The sequence below is a fragment of the Parus major genome, chromosome 1A (genome assembly GCF_001522545.3).
Source record: "Parus major isolate Abel chromosome 1A, Parus_major1.1, whole genome shotgun sequence".
NCBI classification, from domain to species: domain Eukaryota; kingdom Metazoa; phylum Chordata; class Aves; order Passeriformes; family Paridae; genus Parus; species Parus major.
The window spans coordinates 25,533,083-25,556,811 of NC_031773.1; the positions used below are offsets into that span (position 1 = coordinate 25,533,083).

A 23,729-nucleotide genomic window follows, 5' to 3' on the forward strand; every position below is an offset into this window, starting at 1 on the left:
GTGTCTAAACTGTTACTAACTACTGGTAAAAGTAATCTACGTTGTTTTATCAGAACCAAGTGGTTTCTCATGCAGGCTTTACATATTTGCCATTGTTCTGAATGACAAAAGCAAAGGTCCTAAATCTTATATATGGTCACTTAATCCAAGTGTCCAGTGTTCTTGGAACTGGAGCCAAATACATTATTTATTTGAAAACCTTGACTACCCTGGATGTTTGTGGGAGTAGGAGTGCAGTTGCAGTCTCCTCACATACAGAGGAATGGAACATGAAACAAGTAATTAAACAGTCTCTTGAGAAAGTCTGAAATGTCTTCACCTGGTGTTGAGCTTTAAATAAAACTTATTTTGCTTTTCCACAGCCATATACACGGCTCAGATTTTAGCCTCTCATCTAACAGTGTGCTACCAGAGAAAACCATCCTAGTACAAAACCCACTGATGTAAATGAAGATTTTTGTTTTTTCTCCATTGATTTCAGTGCTCTGTGGATCCAGTCCTAGATGGATAACTAAAATTATCTCAACAGCATAAAGTCAGTGCAGCCAGTTCTGTACATCCCTGCCCTTCTCCTCTTCCTCCACACCCATCCTTTGTTGCATGGCTCTCACTCTTACCTCAAGCTGAGCAACTGAGCATCAACCAGTCTAACAAGAATGGGAATGAGAAATATGTCTTTATTTTGATTTCTCTATCCCTTTTTTAGCCTGAGGCTTGAGGCCAATAAGTTGGGATTGTTGCAGATGACTCCAGTTGTAATTGGATATGTTGCAAAAAATTTTTAACTTGGAAAGTGGGGGCTAACCTTTTAAAATTTTCAGTGGAAGTTGCTTCACTGGAATAGAACTGCTCAAAGGTTTTAGGTAGGCCTTCATTGTCCATGCCTTTTATTTGTCATCAGCACTGCTGTTGCTGCTTGGGCCCTCAGCTCCTGGTCCCTCACCATCCCTCACTGACCTATGAGGCTACTGGTGCAGCCTTTGGCCACCTGTGCCCTCCATATGGCCCTAGTCCCTGAGGCACACGTGGTGTGTTGTGTTAATATGTCTAAGGAACACCTGGGAGATGGGGGAGAGGAGGGGTGGTGATGCTTTCATCTCCTGCCAATCTGCTGCTGCCCCAAGTGGGAGTGAGAACAGCAGAGAAGGGGGCTGGCAGCCAGCAGCAGTTCTTACCTTGATACCTGCTCTACCCTTCCCACACTGGCTATATGGTACACTCAGAAATGATGCTATGATGTAAATGCACTTTTCACTGCACGGCAATGCACTAAAAAATGTGAGTAAAAGCTTTGAAAACTGAATTTGGGATATGAGAGGCTGCAGTAGCAGCAATTGCTGGGCTTTGGCGTTAGGGGGCAGGACACCCCCAGGTATGCTCTTCACGCAGTGATGCAATCTACTTCCAGCTGGGAAAACTAAGGGTGAATTCTTAAAACTTCCAGATTTTTCCAGGGTATTATGATAGCAAGAAAACATTTAAAAATAGTTTTATTTCTACTTATATGAATTACTGGCATGACCACTATCTAAGGAGTACCCAGGCACTATTGAAATGAGTTTTTTTATCAGTTTCTTACCAGGTCTTGATTAAACAGGGACACAAGCATTTCTGTTTATCAAAGGTCAGAGTTACATGCACTGTATCTATGTATGTTTTCAGTGTGAGCACAGAAACACTCTCCCTCCTATATGCCAGGTAAATTCTTCTTCTGCCCTTTCTTTTGAGCAGGGGTCTGTGCAATCATTCACACCGTCTCCAGTGGAGTATCATTCCTCGGGGCTCATATCCAACTCCCCGGCGCTGTCAGGGAGTTACAGCAGCGGCATCTCTTCGCTCAGCCGATGTAGCACATCAGAAACATCAGGCTTTGAAAGCCAAGGCAGTGAACCAGCAGTGACTGTCCCAAGCTACAGCATTTCTGAGGAGCCTGTGAGAAAAGAAAGCAAAACCCCGCCACCTTACAGCGTGTATGAGCGGACTTTGAAGCGCCCCGTTCCTCTACCTCACAGCCTCTCCATCCCGCCCGCCGCAGACCCCCCGGCACTGCCACCCAAGCCACAGCTTGTTCGGCCAAACAACCTGGAAAACAGCAGCAGGAGGACTGAGCAGGTTCCCCGGCCCAGGCCTCTGCCCCGCAAAGTCTCTCAGCTATGAGAAGCCACTTTTATATTTAATTGCAACACATTCTTTACTGTTTAAGAAATAATATTTTTTAAAAATGGTAAAACTCATTTAGTTAGGCACTTTAATATTTTGTCCACCTTTTCTTTTGAGTAATTTTGAAATGCTTATTAATATTATGTTGCACATTTTAAATGAAATTACTAATTTAGGTTACCAGATATTATAGGAAGCATGAATGAGAGGATTTTTTTTTTAATTTTGTGGTGGTGAATACTGATAAATGCTTTTATTTGAACTTTATTTTTATTTAAAAAATCTAAAACCCTACAACTCTCATCTGAATTAGCTGAATGCTTCTTACAAAATGCAGAATATACTGACTGATCTTTACTACTAGAGATAAATGCACGCTTTCTAACAAAGTAGTCTGTAGACTAGGATGTTTCTGCAAGTAGGCTGAAAGTTGTTTCTCTTATCTGATGAACAGGTTGGTAATTTCAAATGTATGTGGCAAAACTGAGATATAATGCAAGTTATATAGCAGAGGACTGTTGTAAGAATGTGGTTTGGAATTTTTGAAACACACATGGCTTATTTTTTTTTAAGATGGAAAAACACCTGTATTTCATTCAGCATACAGCACCATTCTGGTGAATCATGATAAGGTCTTGTGCCATTAGTGTACGTACCTGACACATCTTTTTCTTTTTGAGGTGCAATTTACTTTTATTCTTCCAGTTAATGTATTTTTTTGTTGTTGTTTTAGTTTCAGATTTTTTATGAATGCTCTCTGCTGTTCTTGGAAGCTCACCCTAAAATACAATCTGTATATTAAATAGGTACAAATGAATTGTTCATTTAACTTGTGTACAAGAGTCAATACTGACTAGTATCAAGGCAATTCACTAAATGAGCCAATTTTTAAAAATACAAATGGCTGGTTTACAATCCACTCATTTCAAAAGCTAATTGTGATGGTCATTAATAATTTTCTAAAAGTCTGGTAAAAATTCTGAACCAGTCCTTGGGTGTGTATGTGCCATTGGAGCCAGGCTTTTGATTTGCTTTTTAGCTTGAGTTCATCACCATCATCTTTATTGTCGAGAATGGTGTTTGGCCTTAGGTTGTATTTTAGTGACTGGCATCTGAAGAGCTCTGGAAAGCTAATGCCAAGACATAGGAATGTGGAGGGGAAGGAAAAAAAAAAAGCACCTTCTGTATGTTTTGTATCCTCTTTCTTTTATTGACTGTTTAAATGTGCTTGGGAACAGATGTGTGAACTGCATTTTAAATCATATTGTTAAAAATATTCTCCCTCTTTTGTTGGGAAGCTCATGTTGATCTTAGCTGTGTTTGATTTGTTGATAGTTTAACTGGAAGAAAGTGACCACTTTTTTATATTCTCTCAATTAAACCTTCAGCAGTTACAAGCTGTTGACAGTAGTTATAGAAGTTTTCTATAATAAATGTTCAAGTATTTTTGTACATAATTGGTAAATTTTAATAAGGAGTGTACCATTATGTGAAAAAGAAGCAAACAGTTGTGTATGCAGTAAGATTGTTATAATTATGCCAAATACTTTATGTATGGAAAAAAGAATATTTGTAAATATGTGCTTTTAACAATAATTCTGCCATATTGACTTTACAATTTTGAATGTCAGAAAAAAAATAATATATGTTAAAATATTTATGTTTTAGTGAAAGTATTCATAACTTGAAAAGGAACATATGAATTTTAGCTTTGTATCTTGCTGATTTCAAAGTCTGAAATTCCTTGAACTAGCTCTTGCTTTCTACTATAACATTTTTATGTCTGTAACCACATCATAAAACCTGTAGAAGGCTACATATTTATGCTGATATAAAAAGTAATGCCTGAAATTTAAATAAGGTGTCACAAGTAAGATAACAAAGCTGCTCTGATTTTTTTTTTCCTCCCATGTAGTTTAATAGATTTTGTTGACTAGTGCTTGAGCACAGTACAGTATGGATCAGTGTTACTTGCTCCTGAAGCCTTTTTTTTTTTAATTTCTGGCAGTAAGCAGAGTTGATGACTTTATCATTTGCGTGCATTACTGGTCAGCTTTGCAGCAAAACATTTCACAAAGTCTCTGTTTACCTAGAAACTCGTATTGGTTGCTGCATAATGTTAGTATGAAATAAAAGAACTTGATTAATATTTACAGTACAACTTGTTTTCTACAGAATGAGAGATTCTAATTGAGTTACCCACAGAATGGAACTTCTGACTCCTTGTCTTGCTAAAGCCTTTTTTTTTTTTTTTTTTTTCTGTTAAAAATCTCCTGATTGAGTTTTCTCCCTATCTGGACCCATAATTGCTTTGTGAGACAAGGTGGGGAGAATATTGATATGCTCTTCTGAACAAGTGAAGAACACAAAATTTACTAGAGAGTTCACTGTAAATTAACCTGCATGAGCATTCTGTTTTTATAACCAGGACATCAGAAATACTCTGAATGACAGAAAATGGTGTAAAATTGACAAAGTACTCTTAAGCCGAGTTGACACATTTTCTGCTTAGCCAGTTTTGACAAATTGATTCTGTAGATCAGTTTTTCAACCTGATTGCCTATAAAAAATGTAGTATGAAATTTTGTTATGTATGTTGCAATACCCACTGCTTGAAAACCTAATGTAAATAAAGGTCTTGTTTGAATTTTATATAGTAGTCATAAATACAATTTTACCACTTTCTGGATGATGGTGAGTAATTCAGAAGCTCATACAGGAAGACCAATGGGAACAAGTTGCTCTTACTTCTCAATAGCTTGAATGTCAGCCAATGTGTGCGTAATAGGTGGCATAATCTTGTATTCAAATACCATATTTGAGATGCTGGTGTCTCTGGGATGGCAGAGATACATCCTCAAACTTGGCTGGCTGGCTTCAAAATGACGCAGTTCAGACTGGTTCTCATGATGGCATAATAGCTCCGTAGTGTGAGTGAACTCAGTTATGATGTCCCAGGTCAGATGCTGTGTCCTGCAAGCAGCACAAAGCTGAAGTTACCCCTCTTAGTAGAGGTTTCAGGGCAGTGCAGTTATGGCCCTGCTCACACGGAACAGGGTATAGCTATGTGAAAATCTTCTGTATGAAAGTGCCACCTTGCCCTTCTGCCTGACCATTCTTCCTGTTCACTCATTGTCACTGCAAAAAGAACAGTGGTGGAGCAAAATCATAACAATAGGCAGGAGAGTGTGCCTGAGGTATAAATGATGAAAAGCATCTTGTTTTGAATGTAACTGGTCAGTGAGGCATGTGGCAGCATTGTCTCAGTAAACCCAGGTGCTGACAGATTCAGATCTTTGCTGCAGAACTCTGCTGGTTGCTGGAATTTCTGATGATTGAGGCAGAGCCCTGACATACGCTGGCCAAAGGGCAAAGTCCCATCTGGTGGGATATTGTGGAAGGATGGTCACCACTGGATCCTTTGAGATTCTGACCTTGAACTAGATTCTATGGAAGAAAGCCCTTTTCATATTAATTTAATTTGTCTTTACCTTCTCATTGACATTTTAATTCAGCTTTTGATGTATACTTCTTAGAAGAAATCAGTTTGGCTAGCATTAACAAAAAAAACCCGTTGGGGATTAAGCAGCTAAACTATTCAAAACTCAGGAAGAGGAAAGGTTTAGACCCACATACCTCATGCGGACTCATCCTATGATGACCATTATTTTAAATAATAATAAAATAAAGCTGCTGAAGAAAGGAAATAAAGTATTTTTTAAAAAAAATTATTGTTCAGAAAGGAACTTGGAGTGTCTGTTTTGACAGGCTGAGGGTTGTCAGACTTCAGTGGGGATGCAGCCTAGGACATGAGCCTTCCAGGCACAGCTACACAAGCTTATCTAGGTTAGAACTTGTGTTAAGGATGAAGTACAGAACTCCTCGTCAACTGACTGATATTCAGCCCAGGAAGACTGTGTTAGAAGGGAAAAGAAGGTCAACAATTAAAAAGAAAAAAAAAAAAAAAGAGGGGTGCAAATAAAACTTAGGCTAAAACCTTAATGGCCTGACAATTAATCCAAGTGTGTTTTGACTCAGCCAGGAAACATGGTGGGAGAAACTGGAAAATTACCTGAAACTGAAGCATCAATTGTATTTCTTTAGTCTGTTTTGTAGCATGATGTTATACCAGCTTAACTATTGGTTGAGCAGAAGGGAAGCTGGAAGTCCTGACAAAATAGAGGGTGTTTTTATTTTACAAAGGCCTTGGAGTGGGGGTTTTTCTCTTTTGTTATGGCTAACCAGAAGATAGAGAAGACTGACTGACATGAGTTGTGAAGGCAAAGAGTTTCTAAATAGCAAAGCCCTACAAAATATTCAAATATTTCCCTTCTTAACAGTTATTTTCTTAACCCGTGGTGCAAAACTGATGCAGTGCATTTTGCAATTAACATCTCAGTATTTTAGGGAGCAAATCAATATCAAAATTTCATAATAAAGAGCTTTTCTGATAGCTCATAAGCTGCTGAAATTTTGGTTAAATATTTAAGTGGTTTACGTCATTGATTTGCTATTGGAACTACATCCACTTGCATATTCCAATTTATTTTACTTCTTGAAAATTCTGCAGGGGAACTCTCTGCATTACAGTCTTGCTTATTTGTGAAAGACTGCTATCACTGCTGGTTTTTGTTGACCTCGCTGACTTCCCTTGGAGTGTTTCCACTTGCTTTTCAAAAGAAAGACCATCAGCGAGGAGCTACTTCTGCCTTTCCTGCAGGGAATATTTCAAAAGCACTGCCTGAAGGGGATAGAGCACAGCAACTGTTCCCAGGGGGGACTATAAGCAAGGGCTTTGGGAACAAAAGCTGAGGGCTACATTTACCCAGCTACTCCCATAGAAGTTTGTGGTCACAGATAGAGCAATAGCTCAAGGACAGGGACTAAACTAATTTACAAAAATCAGGAGGTGGAATGTAGGTAATGTCTGACTGGCTTTGCTAAAGGGTGAGGCTCAGTCCCAGCATGTCCTATAAATGGGAATCCTTTGCTTCCTGATCTTTTCATAGAGAAAGTCATGCCAGGTAGACACACAGGTGGGGGGTGTAAGTTTTTTTTAGGGTTGCTGAGCATGGATAGGGGCAGGGAAGAAATGCTGAATCTACACTTTTAGCCTAAATTGATTTGTGAGATCATTCTTCTGGGTCTTTGGGCCATGTTACATTCAAGGGATGTAACTTGTGCAGTGATTTGCCCTTATACTCTGAATGTGCCCTGGAGAGCCAGCTGTCTATCTGGACTCCCATGCTAGTCTCTTTTGGCCATGTATTGTGAAAGGACGGCTTGCTGCAGGTGTGCTGGAGGAGAGTCTGATGCAGCCTGATCTCTGTGCTTCTTTTTGGCATGTTCTGTTCACCTTTGTAAGTACAGTGCTATGGTAAATCCAAGGATGTGATACAACACCCAGTAAAATTAATCTGAAGATTCATATTAAAGTTTTAGAAATGTCATGTGTCCAAGAGGAGCTGGGTGAAGGCAGCCAGTACCTAATGAATTTGGTCCCATCTGAAGAAAATAAAACTTTCTAACACGAAAACAAAACATTTTACAAGGAACAAAATGTATCAATAAACTCAACTTCTTTTTTCAGCTAGTGTATTAGGAGTCGAAGCAACAAAGTATTCCTGTGCTGCACTCTTCTCAGACCCTTAAGTTCAGCAAAGGAAGATTGTGCACACTGGACAGAGGCTTTTTATGTTGCCAAGGAGAGTTTTCCTGCATCTACAGTTCCCCCTCCAAGTTCTGTCTCAGAACTACAGCACATCTTGTCAATCCCCCTGAAGCTATAATTCAGTGGACTTTTTATAGCTGTAAAACCTGAGCTGCATGATGATAAGTAAGCAAAATCAAAGCAAGTCATAACCTGCTACTTTGAACATGCAGACAGGGGCTACAGGGGAGCGAGCAGGGAGAAAAAAAAAGAGAAAATTTGTTTTCAGGCCATAAAGATCAGTTTTGACTTCTGGAATATTTGCTGCATTTTGAGAAGTACTGTATTTTCACCACATGCTTTACTGGGCTTTTACCCTCTGTGAGATAATGTTGGGAAATGGTTTCCTCTGCTGCTTCTGTAGATTTGAATTACAGCGTTTGTCTTGCAGCCAAAAAAAGTGTTTTTCAGGGTTTTGTTCGTTTTTCTTCAGTCCTGTGACAGGGTAGGACAGCAGAAATAAGACAAAGAAGACTGGTCAGTGTATCACCAGAGGTGGTCATGGACAAGAGGGAATGGCTTCCAACTGAAAAAGAGTAGGCTTAGATTACATGTCAGGAAGAAATTCTTTACTGTGAGGGTGGTGAGGCACTGGAACAGGTTGCTCAGAGAAGTTGTGGATGCCCCAGCCCTGGAAGTGTTCAGGGTTAGGCTGGATGTGGCTTAGAGCAACATGAGCTAGTGGAAGGAATCCCTGCCCACAGCACAGGAGGCTGGAACCAGGCAATTATTGTCCCTTCCAACCCAGGCCATTCTATGGTTCCATGTTCAGAGAAGAACATCTCTATTCTCTAGGTAGTTCTTAAACTCCTACCTTCAAAGATTAACATTCAGTTCACTGTGGGTCCCCTCATACCTTCTGCACAAGGACAAAAAATAGATGAGATCCATTTTGCTGTGGGAAGTGTGCTTCTGTGTGTGCCTCAGGCATGGTGAGGTATGGACATGTATGGATACCATGGAATGCTGCCCTCTCTTTGGTGTCATTGCTGCGGCACTGATGTACTTGTGGTATGTTGTGTATTGTAACTATCTGTCACAGTCTTGCACACAGTTGTCTTACCTGCAACTAGATGCAGCTGTGTAAAGTACACAGAAACAATCAAAATGTCAAATTGTAAGACAAAATTGCTATTTATCATTCTCACCAACTCTACACTTATTTATCTTGAGAACTGGGAAACTTGGTGGATTTTGCAAATTCTCTCAGCAAGCCTTTTCTGGTTCAGTGCTATTTTTACTGAAGATAACACCAGCCCATCTTGCAAGTGAAGCTTTCAGCAGTTGTGCTACATGAAGCCAGGCACAGCATGAATGACAAATCCTCAACACTGTGTGGGCTCATTAGAAAGATTTGTATTCCATGCTGAGCTGAAGGAGAGGGAGTGACCTGGGAGACTCTGAGCAGGCACTACACCGTGGAAGCAGCAGCAGAAATGACAGCAGATGGCAGGGTCAGCTCGTTAACTGCATTTATGTAATGGGAGACTTCCCATATATTGTCAAGCAACAATTAAAAAAAAAAACCCTGTCAGAAATTCCACCTGGTCATAATTGATCATTGTTAATAAATCTGTTCTGGAACAGGCTGCCAAAATCTCAGCTATGATTGTGTAACTGAAACTAATCAGCAAATGATAATTGCTGGGGTGAGTTGCTTTGGTTGGGTGACAAAAGGAACCAAAACTGTGGCTTCTGCTGGCAGAATGGAAAGCTGTTCTGTGAAGGTATGCTGGGCTGACAAAACATCTGGTGAGTTTGCAGTTTTGGTCTAGCTCTGTGTGTTGTGAAACACAGGACTGTAATACTTTCTTCTAGAAACGCTGATTATACCTAATGAATAAATATTGCAGCTATATTAACACGAATTTGCCCTGTAAACCACAGATTTATTCCTGATTTCTGTCACAGTCACTACAAAAAAAGGCAAGAGATGGGAGTCTACCTGAACTAGAAAAGAGACTTATTTTTAACCATATTATGAATTCATTGTTCAATAATGCTGACAAGTTTCAGACAATAACTTTTTATGTAGTTATCCATGCAGCACTCTTGAAGGGTCCCCAAAATGAAGCTCAGGGTGAGGCCAGGTCCCAACCTGAGCAGGTGGGGGCCTCTGGAGGTCTGATGATGGAGAGATGATTGATCCAAGGCTGCCGTGCTGGACTTCCAGGGCAATTCCCCAGCTCCTCTGTCTTGCTCCTTTGGAAGACCAGACCCCTCACTCCCATATACCATCAGTACCCTTGGCACCTGCTGCTATGCCAGATGCCAACATAGACTTATTGTTCTGCTGCTCCACCAGTCAACGGGCAGCACACAGCACAGTACAAACACGTCTTGTCCAATTTGTCCCGGTCTCTTCGGGTACCAGCACCACTGCCTCAGCCAGGCCGGGTCGCCGTGTGGTGCAGCCTGCCCTGGACCTTCTCACTGAGCTCCGAGATGATGGCAGTACAGGGCAGTACAGGCCCTGAAGGTCTGCTGGCGCCGGGACTGCTGTCCCTTATTGCTGAAGAGCCCCCACTACTGCAGCGTGTGCCATCGCATGGCTCTGCTGGGGGCGGCTGCAGGGGGAAGCACCCGGCGGGCTGCTGGGCCCCGGCTATGGATGAGCACAAGGATGAGGGCAAGGACCAGGGCCAGGGCCAGGCAAAGAAGATGAGGACAAGCACTAGGCACAAAGCCGAAGAGGTCGCCCCGCGCTATGGCGGCGGCCAGGAGCCTCCGAGGCGGCGGCGGGGACGCGCTGCTGCTCCCGGAGCGGGTTGGGCAGCTCTGGGCGCCGGCTCCGGGCACCCCGCGCCTGCGGCGCCACAGTGGCCGGTGGCACATGCGGAGATTAACCGGGGACATCAAATGCGGCACAACCCCAAGGCACGGCACAAGCAGAGGCATGGCGCAGGCATAGGCATGGCACAGGTGCGGGCGTGAAGGCGGCCTCGGCGGGCGGCCGGGAAGGAGGCGGCGTGTGAGGCTGCCGGCGGCACCGGGCGCTATCTCACCTCGGGCTGCCCCGGCCGGGCCGGAGGCTGAGGCAGGCGCTCGAGCAGCTCTCACCTCACTCACTCTGGGTTCTTCCCTCATGGCATGGCCAGGGTACCGCTGGGAACCACACCTCCCAGCAGGCTAGCTTTGCATGCCGCCCTATCTTTCCTTTGAGGCAGCAGTTTAGAAGTGGTGCCTTGAAATGTGTGCGTGTGCTTTCAGCTAGGCAGGATCTTATGGGCAAGGAAGCATCATGCCATGCTCTCCTTGTATAATGCATTTAGCATCGCTAAAAGTAATTTACTTAAAAATGACTGGTTTTTAATCTCACTGCTAAATCCTCAGCTTGGCTTCAAGTCAGCAGCACTTCATAAAGGGTATTGCTGCAGTTATTTTTATTTTTATCTGGAGCAGACAAACTGTAGTGGCTCCTCCTCAGGTCTTCTGTAGGTGTCTTGTACACCTTACCTGGAGGGCAACATATTGACAAGGTCATACAGCGGTCAGGGGAGGACTGAGCGCTCTGCCTCACCTGCTTTGCCTGCATTTCACTAAATGCCTATTAAATGACGCTTTAGCACAGTCAGAACAGAGCAATGCAAGGAAAAGGGCAGGTTCCCATCCTTATGCATATTTCCGGCTGGAAATCATGGTATAGTAGAGCCAGAAAATAGGTGAATAAACAACATATCAGAAATACTGACTCCACAGCAGAGGCTGCTCTTGGACAAACAGGTTATTGAGTACATTGCTGTATGAGTTCTCCACACCCAAAGCAGAATATTACAGGTAATATTCAGGTCAAAAAGATGTTGAGTTTTTCAAAATGGATATTTTTTTTTTCACGAATGAGTTGTAAAGGGACTATTTTATATTTTTTTTTAAACTATGTTCAGAATAAATAGCAGACTGGTAGTGGATAATGAAGATATTATGAGAATGTGTCAAATAGCTGTTGTTGATGATGGTGATGATTTTAATGACCTTACAAAATTATTTAAGAAAAAAATTATATTTTCCAGTACCTATGTTCTAACTTTTTGCTTTGGTTTGTCTCTTCAGACTAAAAACTGTTTTAAATGTAGCAGTTTATTAATAGGAGGGGTTTTGGGTAGGCATATGTGTTATGCAATTGGGAATACCCACTAAACTCTTTGTATGATTGGAATTCTTCATAGAATAGGAACAAAAGTATTTAAACTCCAAGACTAAAATATTTTTCCTTTAGGCAAATTACAACTAACATAATTTTATTTCAGCTCCTTCCTCTAAAATTACTATATCTAACAAGAGTATGAAAAAAGTGTATATGATCAGGTAAATTCTTGGGGTGAAAGCTCTGTAAACCATCTACAGTTGGATAGTTCAGAGGCAATCATCTTCTATAGACTAATCTTGAAATGCTTGGATGTGGTAGAGAATTGAAGCATAAAATTGCAATTACTACATAGTTCTGTCTTACTTCTGTAATGTGTTTTGAAATTAAGTGATGCTACACATTAGAATTTTAAAAACACTTTACAATTAGTAAAAAAAGCAAAATAAAAGAATGACTATTCTTTCTAAGCTGTCAGAAATAAATTAGATAAATGTGACATGTTATAATCTACACATTTCTCACATCTTTGGAAAAAAACCCACCAAATGTAAAACCTTAAGTAAATTGGTAAGTCTAAAAGCATAATTACTGTACTAAATTCATCAAATTCAATAAATTACTGGTCAAGTATTACACATAACCTTACATGTTAAACATGAAAAACATGTTTTATGACACTGAATAATTATCAGAGTAGCTTTGTGAAAGCAAAAGTTTGGATTCATCTGGATGCTGTTCCACAAATTTCAGAGTACTTATTTTCAGTTTGGAAGAGCCAAATAATAGTCTTTTACCTCTTCAGTCCCAAACTGAGAAAACTTACATTGCCATGATGATTTCACACCAATCTACAAAGAAAGAGACAAGAAAGCCCAACCCCAAAATAACATACCCCCAGAGTTTCAAACCTATATATTCTGATCCCTAAAAGACCAGCATTTTAGAATTATTGCCTTCAATATATATTTTGTCCTCACACACAGAATTTTCCCTAGCAGAGCTGACCACTTATATTTTAGTCTCCCAACTGAATTTGTAATGGGGCTCAGTGTGTACAATTTACAGTGTTATCCAGAAAATACAGGAACTTTATTCTGATATTTAGTCTTAGTTCATGCTATAATCCCTGTGCATCATATGAAAATGTGTTTCATACCTGACATAAAACAAGTGGATATATTGTCTCACTTTTCAACCAAGATGTATAAAGATGCTTTACCATTATCATACTGAATGCACAAAGTATTCATGGTACTTGGATAATCTGTAGTGGTATTTATGGAAGATATGTTTTCTAGGCTTTTAACTTCTTAGTGTTTGCAAATTAGTTTAAGCCACAAGACATGCACTATTCTTTGTTAAGAATAAATATTTTACTGTATGTTATAAGCTTGAAGCTTCACATTTAATGTTTTAGAGGTTGGTATTTTCCCCTTTCTTCTTAAAACCTAGGTGTCGAGCACCTGGAAAATCTCTAAAATTATACATTCCTTATGCAAACTACCTATTTAGAAGAAATAGTTTATGCTATGGCTTAGTTACAAAACTGGGGTCAATCATGTCAATTTGATTTTAAAAAAGAGGTTTGACAAGCAGATTCAGTGCAGTTACTTGTATTTACAGCACTGCAATTCAGAACAGAACAGTCTAACCTGGAGAGAGATATTGAATTTACCTTATTATACACAGTATATTGAATGCAATACATTTGAAGGGATATATGTATTCTATTGGCACCTGGTATATGAAGTCATTGAAAGTTTTCAAATAAGAGATCCGAAAGTTCAAGGCCTGGCCTCACTCTTCTTTGTTGATAGTTAAAAGTCTGTACGAATGTATACCTTTGCATTTAGCATTCTCTAGGTTTTCAATCTTCCACGGCCAAGGTGTGTTAGTGTCAGCACGATAGATGTAGCTTAGCATTTAGCTCACATGTAGGTCTGCAGTGCTCAACCTAATAGTTCCCATGGCATCCCTCCTAGAAGGGAGACAACCAAATGTGACCAGGAGAGGCAGCACCTCCTCTTTCACACAGTAGTCCCATCGTTAAAGCACTCAGCTGGTCTGTGATCGATCCATATGCAGTTCCCAGGTAAATCTTTGACCATTATTGAGACTATCATAATATAGTTAAGGTTGTGGAGACCATGCCACAACTTGGGACAAACCTACAGTAGTAGTCCCTTCCCAAATTTTATGTTAAATATTATGTACTGTTAATTATGTTGAGGTTAGTAGGCATGTGTTAACATTATATGTAATATACTTTAAATGTGGTAAATATTAGTTGGTGAGCCTGGGACTGGGATTTACAGTTAAACCCATATGAATATCAAAGCCAACAGAATGAAGATGTGCATTTGTTCTTCCTTTTCACGTGTCTTGTTTTCTCTCAGTTGTGTGGTGTGCTGGTTGCTCTCATTGGAAAAAACTCTGCTGCACTCTGCCCTACAGCTTCCCCAGCACATGAAAACGCTCTCCTTAATAGGCTCCCAGCACAGGGTAAAGCACCCCTTGTACAGGTCTTTCCATTTAGGTGACACAATCAGCAGTTTTCCATATTGTCAAACACAGCATGATTCAATTCATGTGTTTCTGGGGGGAGCAGGACACTGTGATTACATACCTACCTGCATTCTGCCCAGCTAATTTCATTTTTCATTTAAAAGTTGCCTGCTGAAGCAGAGTCAGAGAGCAGCTCTCACAAATTGTTTATCTCCCTGGGCGAACATTTCAGCGAATAAGACATCACCTGTATCAGCACCAACAGCAAAGTACCATGGCACACAGCTCATTAAAAGAGCTAATGCAGGTGCCTGTCCTCAGCACAGGATTTGGCACAGCGCTTGGAGCTCCTTCACCTGAGTGCACTGAGGCACTTACCAATGGTGCCGCTCCAACCACAGCTGTCCTGCAGCTTTGGTATTGACTGAGGAAACCAGGCAGCTCCAAGTGGCCACTGAGGACCAGCTGCCTTTGGGTGCTGCCATCAGGCCACTGCATTCCTGGGGCTGGGAAGGAGACAAGGCAGAAGCATAAAGACTAGGTACTTGTAGCTGGTACTAGAGCTAGCCCTAAGTATATAATCCCAAAGTATAATACAACATTTGTTTCCCTGTAAGGGATTTATATGCTTTTATTGTCAGGTTTGCTGAAGAATTCGCCTGGCCATAGCCAAACACATTTTCACAGTTTTCTGAGATGCTAACCAGTAGACATTATATTCAGATGATAATCTTTTGATCTTCAAGTTCCAAATTAATTTTTGCTAAGCCTTAAAAGCTTCAATGTGTATGAAATTTAATGGACATCTGAGATGAGTTCTGCAAAAGAAAATGAGCCCTGTAAGCTTACTTGTGAATGTACAAATATAAGCAAATTAAAAACATGAGTGTTTTTAAGGGGATGCTATCACTGAGATTCATTTTAATGAGAGACCCAAACACCTGTGCTCCAATGCCTTCAGGCAAGAGGATCTATGTGTACATGTAACTGAAGTCTGGGATAAGCTTTAGAATTATTTCCACTGCTTTCCCTAATTTCTACGATTAAATTTCATATTTTTAGCTCATGATAAGGCTGTTTTTTGTGAGTTTCAGCTTTAGTGGTTCATGCAGGAATGTCAAGATTAAGACCTGAAAAAATGAGTCTATAAAATGTTTTAAAATTATTAAGTACACAATGAAAAAGAAGCTTTTTCTCACTGAAAGAAAAATCTTACATCATGTCTCAAGTAAGTGGCTCCAAGGTCAACTGATGGGAGCTGAAATGCAGTATAGTAAAAAATGGCTACATTAGATTTGAGTAATTTATGTGCCCCTGAAAACTAAGGTGTGTTTTACTGGTATGAACAGCAAAGAAAGAGTGACAAGTGAGCCAAAGCCTTAACTCTTTCACGTCTCCTTTGCCTGTTGCTGTCCTGTAGCTCAGGACTGGCACATAGGAGTTTGTCTGTCCAGGGTACAGAACCTCAGCAGAACGGACAGACAGAAGGTATGTTCGGTGGACAAAACTGGTCAGACAGATGAACGTCTGAGTAAGTTACACCCAGAAATTTTACTGGTATATATGTGTGTGCCTGTGTGTGTGTGTGTGTGTGTAGAGATACTGAGGTAATAGATGGTAAGAAGAGACCAAATTCCACACAGTCATATAATCACTGTCATCTCAGGTATCCTATATAAACTCATTAACCTTCAGACTGAGTGTTTTGCAGAAGAGGTCCCTAGTGACTCAGAATTTCTATCCAAACAACATGAATATGACTCAGAAGTATGAAATTAGGCTATACAGTTGAGAATTGCATCCTACAAAGTACCACAGCTAAACTTCATACCAACCTGATCAGGTTTTGGAAACGACTTGTTTTGTCTTCAACCCTTGAGGTCCAGCAGGAAATTTTAGAACAGGCATTGAACACTCTGAAAGAAGAAGGAGCTGTGTAAATTACAGGAGTAAGTTACCATTTTCTTTTACATCTTGGCAACAGCAGTCAATATCTCGTACATGGCGTCAATCAGGGTTATATGGATTAACCGTAGAAACTCCTGAGCTACAGAAAGAAACCAGATTTGAGTGAAGAAATTGGGATCAAAATCCCCTTCCCTACAGACTTCACTAACTACATTGGTGCTTGTACACTAAATGCTGCTATTCTAATACAAGTTAGATGTTTTGACATTTTTGTTTCTTTGGTATAAGTGTAAATCATGCTCTGGTAATTCATATCAGATTTAAAAGCCTCGTCTGTTCAGTGCTCTGATGCAAGTGTAGCTTTCAGGAAAGGAGGATTTCACAAAGAACTTGGAGGTCAAATGTGGAATTATCCACAAGGTTATACAACAGCTGAGCAGTAGTATTTGGACCATAACTCTGGATTTAAGTGTCTCAATTCTGTGTCTGATGCCTTAGTCATTTATTTGCTCTAATTTCATGTGTTTGGAAGGAATTTTTCCCATGGGAGGTTTCAAAAAGACTGCAGCTATTTATTCTTTGGAGATACTGGATTCAGATGGTGCTGATGTAATTTAGAAAACATTTTAACTCAGCCCAGGCTATATAATTAGAAGTAAAAATCGTTTCAGCAAACAAGATGTGCTCAGAACATGGTGACCTAACAACCTGTAATAAGGTCCTCAAAATACATACTAAATAGAGGGAAATGGAGATGCCAATTGCCCCTAGCAGTAACACCCACTGTTCTCCTGTAACATTGTGTCACATACTTGTTTCAAATATATTAGTAAAGAATGTATTATACTTTCTAAACTAACAGTAGATGAGAAAAAAAATCAACAAAGCTATGTGTAGCCTTAATAAAGTAATACTTTTAAGAACGATATGATGGTGTCACTAGGAACCAATGGTGCTGACTAGGAACTAATTACAGCTGCCCCTCCGGCCTAGGGTTTGCTCGCAGGGAGGTTCTGCTAACCTGGCTCTCCTGCAGAAAACAAACATACCACACAAGCTGCTGCTGACTGAGGGGGGGCAGTGTGAATTGGAAACAAGAGACAGAAAGTGTTGCCATACTCTTCACAGTGCAGTGCGTGGGGTATGTGTCCATTCAGTAATGGCACAGGAGCATGGTCACAGCAGGATTTTGTGATTACGCAGCTTAATTGTTCCCGCATATTATAAAGAGCTCTTTGTTTTTGCCATTTGTCTTTCATATTCTTCCACACTTTTTATTATGTTTCTACTTGCTTGTCCCCCACCAATTCCTCCAGACTATTATTTGCCATTTCAATGCACTCCACCATGCACGCCTCAGTTTAATTTGCTCATGCCTCTGCTCTTTCAGTTATTTCTGTCTTGGTAGCTCTCAGCCTGTTCCCCTACTTCTAATTCAGCTCCCACTCACTGAAAACCTCTCATGCTGATTTTACTTAATACAAGATAATTAAGGGTAGGGTTTTTCAGAGAGTTTTTCAGAGGTACGTGCATAAGAGGATGGACTTTTCACGGTGCAAGCTATTTTTTTATGCTTGTTAGAAAAATTGTTAAAATAAAGGTGGCTACAAACTCTCCAGGGTAGACAGCTTTGTCAAGAATAGACAATGGGGGCCTCTGTAAGACCCCAGCAATGAAACTGTCTTAAAATATCTCCCTCCCTGCTTGATTGAAGGGTGGGTTGCCCCACACAATTATTATTCTCTCTGGTTAAAAGTGAATAGATGGGGGAGGACTGAATAATAAACAAGATACAGTTCCTGAATTGTCTAGGTCTTTAAAACCAGCATATTATAAAACAACAAGCTGAGAGTGGTCAGATGCACTGCTATAGTCAGAAAAAAAAGTACTTCCTTAACCTGGTTATTTGTGTCAGGGACAGGAATACTGTGTTCATGTGGCACTTACTCTGTTTTTGATTTAGGCTTCCCTGAACACTAATGTTTAATGGAATTTGAGGAATTGCAAATGGCTTCACAAAACACTTCTTATTCTGATGAAGCAAAGAATAATACGAAGGGTAAAAATGCCCTCAGATCCTGCTCTCATCAGAGTATTATGGGGAACATGTAAATAAAGAAAACAAATCAGCGCCTCGTTCACCCTTCATCAACTGCCTAACAACTTGCGACCAGTTAATTACACACCTTTAAAATGCATGTACAGGAGAAATGATTCAGAAAAAAGCTTCTGTAATGAGAAAGGACATCACAGAAATACTGACTCAACACAGGTAAATTTATGCCTTTAAATATGACAGGACTGAAAGAATGTACTGCATGTAATAGTAAGTTAAATGTTGTATGCTTTATGCTAAACATTTAATAATCATTAATCTACAATGATTGTTCTACATTTGGTTTTTTTTGCTACTAACCTTTGTAACCTCTACTCTTCACTTAAAAGTGAGATATGGATTTACACGTTACATAGAAGGATTGAATATTAAATTGATTAAATACATTGAAGAGTATCAAGCAATAAGTAATATTAGGCTGAGTTGCTTTCACATTTCTAAATACTTAGTACCCATGTAGCCCAGTAGCTCAGTCTCAGTAAATACAGCAGAACATACTTTATATTGATTTTGCAAATATTCTGGACTTGTCAGACTTTGCTGAGCTTGATTGAGCATTCCTGGAGCTGTTTTACTTCACTTACATGTAACAACAATCTTACAATGATCAGGAGGTACTTCTTTAATGTACTGCTTTCCATACGGGTGACCAGCACAAGGACATGAGGAAATGGAATGAAGCTGGATCAGGCAAAGTTGAGATTGGACATAAGGAAAAGATTCTTCACTGAAAGGGTGGTCAGTCACTGGAACAGGCTCCCTGGGGAAGTGGTCACAGCCACAAGCCTGCCAGTGCTCAAGGAGCATCTAAAAGGCATATGCTTTATATTAGGTGAGGACTGGGGAGCATTTTTATGGGTCCCTTTCAAATTGAGATATTCTATGTTTCTGTGTTTTACTTTTTGGTAATTTTCTATAATTGTGGGATACAACCATAGTACATAGTAATAAGCAGTTGGTAGAATGAAATATTTATGCCCTTATTTATCATATTAATGCAATGCAGGGGATTACAGTGTCGGAATGACAGGAGTGGGGGGGAGCGCAAGATGACACTGGAAACTTCAGGGTTGTAAACAAGTCACTGTTGGTCAGCTAAAAATACACTGACCTGAGAAGCTGGGAAAAGCCAGTTGCAGGGGTGTCAAAGCAAACAAACAACTCCCGTCACACTGAACCAAACCATCTAAAAACCTGTGGAAAACACTGAAGGGTGAGCAAAACACCAGGGAGGTGAATGTTAGGAAGTTGTTATAAGAATTTTAGATGACTACTATAGACATGTTTTTTTCTTCCCCCTTGATATAGCATTCTTTTCTTTTTTTTTTTTTGTAATTGTTAAATCGGAACTGAAAAATCTTTCATGAGCCTGTCAAGAATTTACCTATGTTGACAACAGACTCTTGACTTTGCAAATCATGTTTGTTTTCTTCTTTTCCATGCAAAAATATGAGAGTAATAGCTGTTCCTTATGAATCAAATACAATTAACTTGACTATCATAAGTTACTGATATATCATTGATATATATTGATACATTTTCTGGCCTTCAATGATTATGCTATTTCCACTGACCCATGATAGGATTTCAGGAATAAATTTCTTGTGTTTTAATTCTTCTCTTTTTCCTTGATGGAGAGGTCACTAGAGAGTTTTATGCTCTGTGGCTTGCCTAACCAACTGGAAGCAAAATCTACTTTATTCTGACCAGATTGTGTTTCAGTGTATATGAGGCATAACATGAATAGTATGTGATGGCTAAAGGTAGCAGGAGCTAGGTTCTCAGTCATGTAATGATATGGAGATGTGTAATAATACGATACTGAAGATGCTGCAATCATATTTTTTCCAGTACAACAGCAAGTTTAAGATTTATTGCACTCTTTTGTGCCACACCATTGATTGCTGCCCTTGGGCTACAAGTTCTTCAAGCCACAGCTGGACTATACAAAGTGTTCATCTGAAATATCCATTAAGCAATCAGACTTTTTGATCCTGTGCCCTTTTTCCACTGCACCTTTTCTGTGTTCTGAGGCAGCTGGATCCAGCCCAGTGTTTTCCTCCAAAACACACTCTATCAGAGCAGTACACTCAACACCACTCAAACACTCGTTCCTTTACTATATGGAAAAAGATAAAATGTCTTAAATACCCTACAGATGTAGTTGCAAATGTAAGGATTTTAACTCATAGCCAGTCTTGAATATCTCCCATAGATTTTCGGTACTCTGAAAATGCAAAATGAAATTAACCTGGAGGAAACTGAACTAAATGTGTTTTTAGCTTAAAGCTTGCTGTTTGAGAGTCTGTTGAATATTTTAAATGGATACAGTAGTGCAAAAGTTTTGTGGATTACCAAGAATGCTTTAAAGGTACTCTCAGCTGAAAAGTAATTGAAGAGGTGGGTAAAAAGGGCTTGCTTTTTCTTTATTTCAGTCACAGATGCATCAAAGCATAGAAGCAGCAAAACATTTTCAGTACCTCCTTGTTAGAGTTGAAAGCAAAAAACTTTGTCATTTACTTTTGGGTACCAATGCCATTGTGGTAGGAATACTTATTAAAAAAAAAAAAAAAAAGAAAAATAAAATGGTGCAAACATTGGTGTAATGCATCATTTGCAGCTCAGAACTTTAGTATCAGCTTTGATAAATTTCACTTTATCTGCACTAAATAACAACTACGAATGGGCATTTCCTGCTAGCTGCTTAGTGCACACCTGATTTCAAAATGAAGAGAACTGATAAGCCATGATTTGATCTTGAGCAGTTTATAGCAAAAACCTTTAATCTGAAAACAGTTTCAGCTCGAGTTTTAGAGGGAATTATTTCATATTGCCAGCTTCAAGTGCATAGAAACATTGAGGCACATTCCCTTAAGGTGCTTCTCTAATGTTACAATTAAAAAGACATTATTGTGTTTTGCGGCAATATTTGTAAACAATTAGTGAAGGTTTCACAATAGATTTTTTACATGAAAATGGAGATGGTAGATAGCAGTGGAAAAATACTCTATTAATTTTTACACAATGCACTGATAACCTACCTGCAGAATTTTAAAAACAGCACACTATTCAAATGTGTTAAAGAACGCATTAAATTAACCAACAACAAAATTAGTAAGACTTATTTGATTTTAAAGGTAATGCTTATTTGAAAATGTGTCAAGGGAAAACAAACGAGATAGGGTAACAACCACTGGTTTTCCCTCCGTAGCAAATACGTTGGCATCAAGTGATACATATCAAATCATGTATTTCAGAAAACAAAATCACACCAAAGCTAATTATGTTTTTCTTCGTGAAAATGTTTTAAGCAAGTCCTGGTTTAAAAGATGGGTGTCTGCCTAGGAAGGCGGGAGCCTCCCTTAAATAGAAAATATGACCCTCTCCCAGTCCCCATGGCACCCGACACATAGGCTCTGGACCCTCAAATGGCTGGGAAGTAGGGAGAAGGTGAGCAGGCTTGCAGTGGAGAGACAGCGGTGAATGGGAGTCTCGGAGCCTAACTAACACACAGGAGCCGCAGAGGGCAAGGGGGTACGGCGGGAGGCTCTCCCGGTCCTGGGTTTTGGCACCACACGCGCTGGCTCTGAGCTCCCGCGTGGCAAGGGAAGCAGAAGAAGGCAAAGCAAAACGGCAGGCTCTGGTCGCAATGCTGAAGGAAAATAAACCCCAAAAACAAACAAAAAAACCCTCAAAACACCAAAACAAAACAACTCCCACCCCAAGAAACAAACAACAAAACCCCACAAAAACCCACAAACCAACCAACAAACAACCCACAAAAACCCCTACAGGGCAATAGGATCTCAGGTCAAACCCACTCAGTGCCGCGTGGCTGCTGCCCCAATTCCCCCTGCGCTGGAAGGAAGGAGCAGCCCCAGCTCCAACCCCTGCAGGATCCCGGGGCCCCCTTCACCCCTGGCGATATCACCCGAGGCGTGGTGGGGAAGGGGGCGAAGGGAAAGGCAGGCAGGGCAGTGACAATTCCGGACACAAAATGACTACGGGATAACCCCACCACCATGAGCCATCCTCAAGCCCCACAAAACAAAGTGTTAAATGCGTTAACCATTGCTAAAATGTTTGGATTTATAAGAGGCTGGACATGTTGTGTTTGGAATAGTGTGTAACAAGAAATGTTACAGATTATGTGTACGTAATTCATGTACCTTGTACTAAAAATGGTCTTAAAGTGTGCCTTCCAACTCAATTTAAGTACTCTACCACAGTGTCTTCTAAGATAGTTGTCTCCTAGCTCAAAAACTTTTGAAATATTTTATCTCTGTAAAAAAGGACATGGTCAGATTACAGACAACTATGAATTCATACTTTTGTAGCTCAGCCTCAATGTCAAGATGAATTCAATGATGAACAATTTTATACTCGAGCTTAAAAATAACACTTTAACAATAAATTGCAAATATCTGACTGCAAACTCAGGCAGAGGTGTCATCTTACATTGGTTTCCAATAATGGCCTGACTAGTAGAAATATCTCCCAGTATCTAGAGTTAGGAACTCCCTGAGCCAGAGGTAGTTCCTATGTGTGTGGTAATCTCTAATGGATTTTCCTTCCATGGACTTGCCCATTGACTCTTGAAGGTACTTTTAACTACGTGGGAAAACCTCCTGCTTCAGACTATACTGGCACCTGCACTTGTTACTGCCACTGATAAAAACAAATAAACACTGAATGAAAACACAAACCCTGGTGTATCCATCTGGACCGGGCAGGAAAGCCACCATCCATGAAGCCAGTACAATGCAGCCAGCTCTGTATGCAGCAGATGTGGATGACATCAGTCCCGATCAAATCTGGTGTGCTCTAGGGGAAGTCATGGGCTGAACAAAAATCCTGCCCATTTGTGTGGGTTACACTATATGCAAGGTACAGAACAGCTTTGTACTGAAATATTAAGAACTCACAGTAAGACATATGAATATCCAAACAGATTTATTGCTGTCCAATTGCCGAAAAATGGCCACAAGAGTATATCCGAATCTCCATCCTCACTGAAGGAAAGCACCGACACTGCAATGCAGCAACCTCAAGTTTTTGGGGACTCAAACTGTAACAAGAGGGGCTGAAAAAGGATCAGGCCAAGTACCTTATTCCGTGCAGGGCCTGTCCTGCTCTGTGTGTGGCACAAGGCGAGCCCGTCAGGCCGCCCTTCCGAGCCGGAGGCGCAGTGCAGCCGCGGCCCCTCAGGGCGGCCCGGGCCGGCCGTTCCGGAGCGCCGCTGG

At 40.4% G+C, this 23,729-nt stretch overlaps 1 protein-coding gene and 1 long non-coding RNA gene across 6 annotated transcripts in view; one reads left to right on the plus strand and one right to left on the minus strand.

The window, feature by feature from the left end:
- DOCK4 (dedicator of cytokinesis 4) overlaps nucleotides 1–4,812 on the plus strand; it is a 224,333-nt gene extending 219,521 nt beyond the window's left edge. For all 4 annotated transcript variants that reach the window (XM_015628388.3, XM_015628389.3, XM_015628386.3 and 1 more), the window contains one exon: nucleotides 1,732–4,812. In XM_015628388.3, coding sequence (XP_015483874.1) covers nucleotides 1,732–2,157 — 426 coding nt within the window. In that variant the 3' untranslated portion in view covers nucleotides 2,158–4,812. The remainder of the gene's footprint in view (nucleotides 1–1,731) is intronic.
- LOC107204739 lies at nucleotides 4,400–23,691 on the minus strand. Of its 2 annotated transcripts, none has more exons than XR_001521720.2 (3): nucleotides 23,594–23,691; nucleotides 16,298–16,378; nucleotides 4,400–5,133 (listed from the first exon to the last, which is right to left on the minus strand). It is a non-coding gene; the product is annotated as an uncharacterized LOC107204739 (long non-coding RNA). The 2 variants fall into 2 exon arrangements; XR_001521718.3 differs by lacking the exon at nucleotides 4,400–5,133 and adding an exon at nucleotides 15,065–15,280.
- Nucleotides 23,692–23,729: the final 38 nt, after the last annotated feature.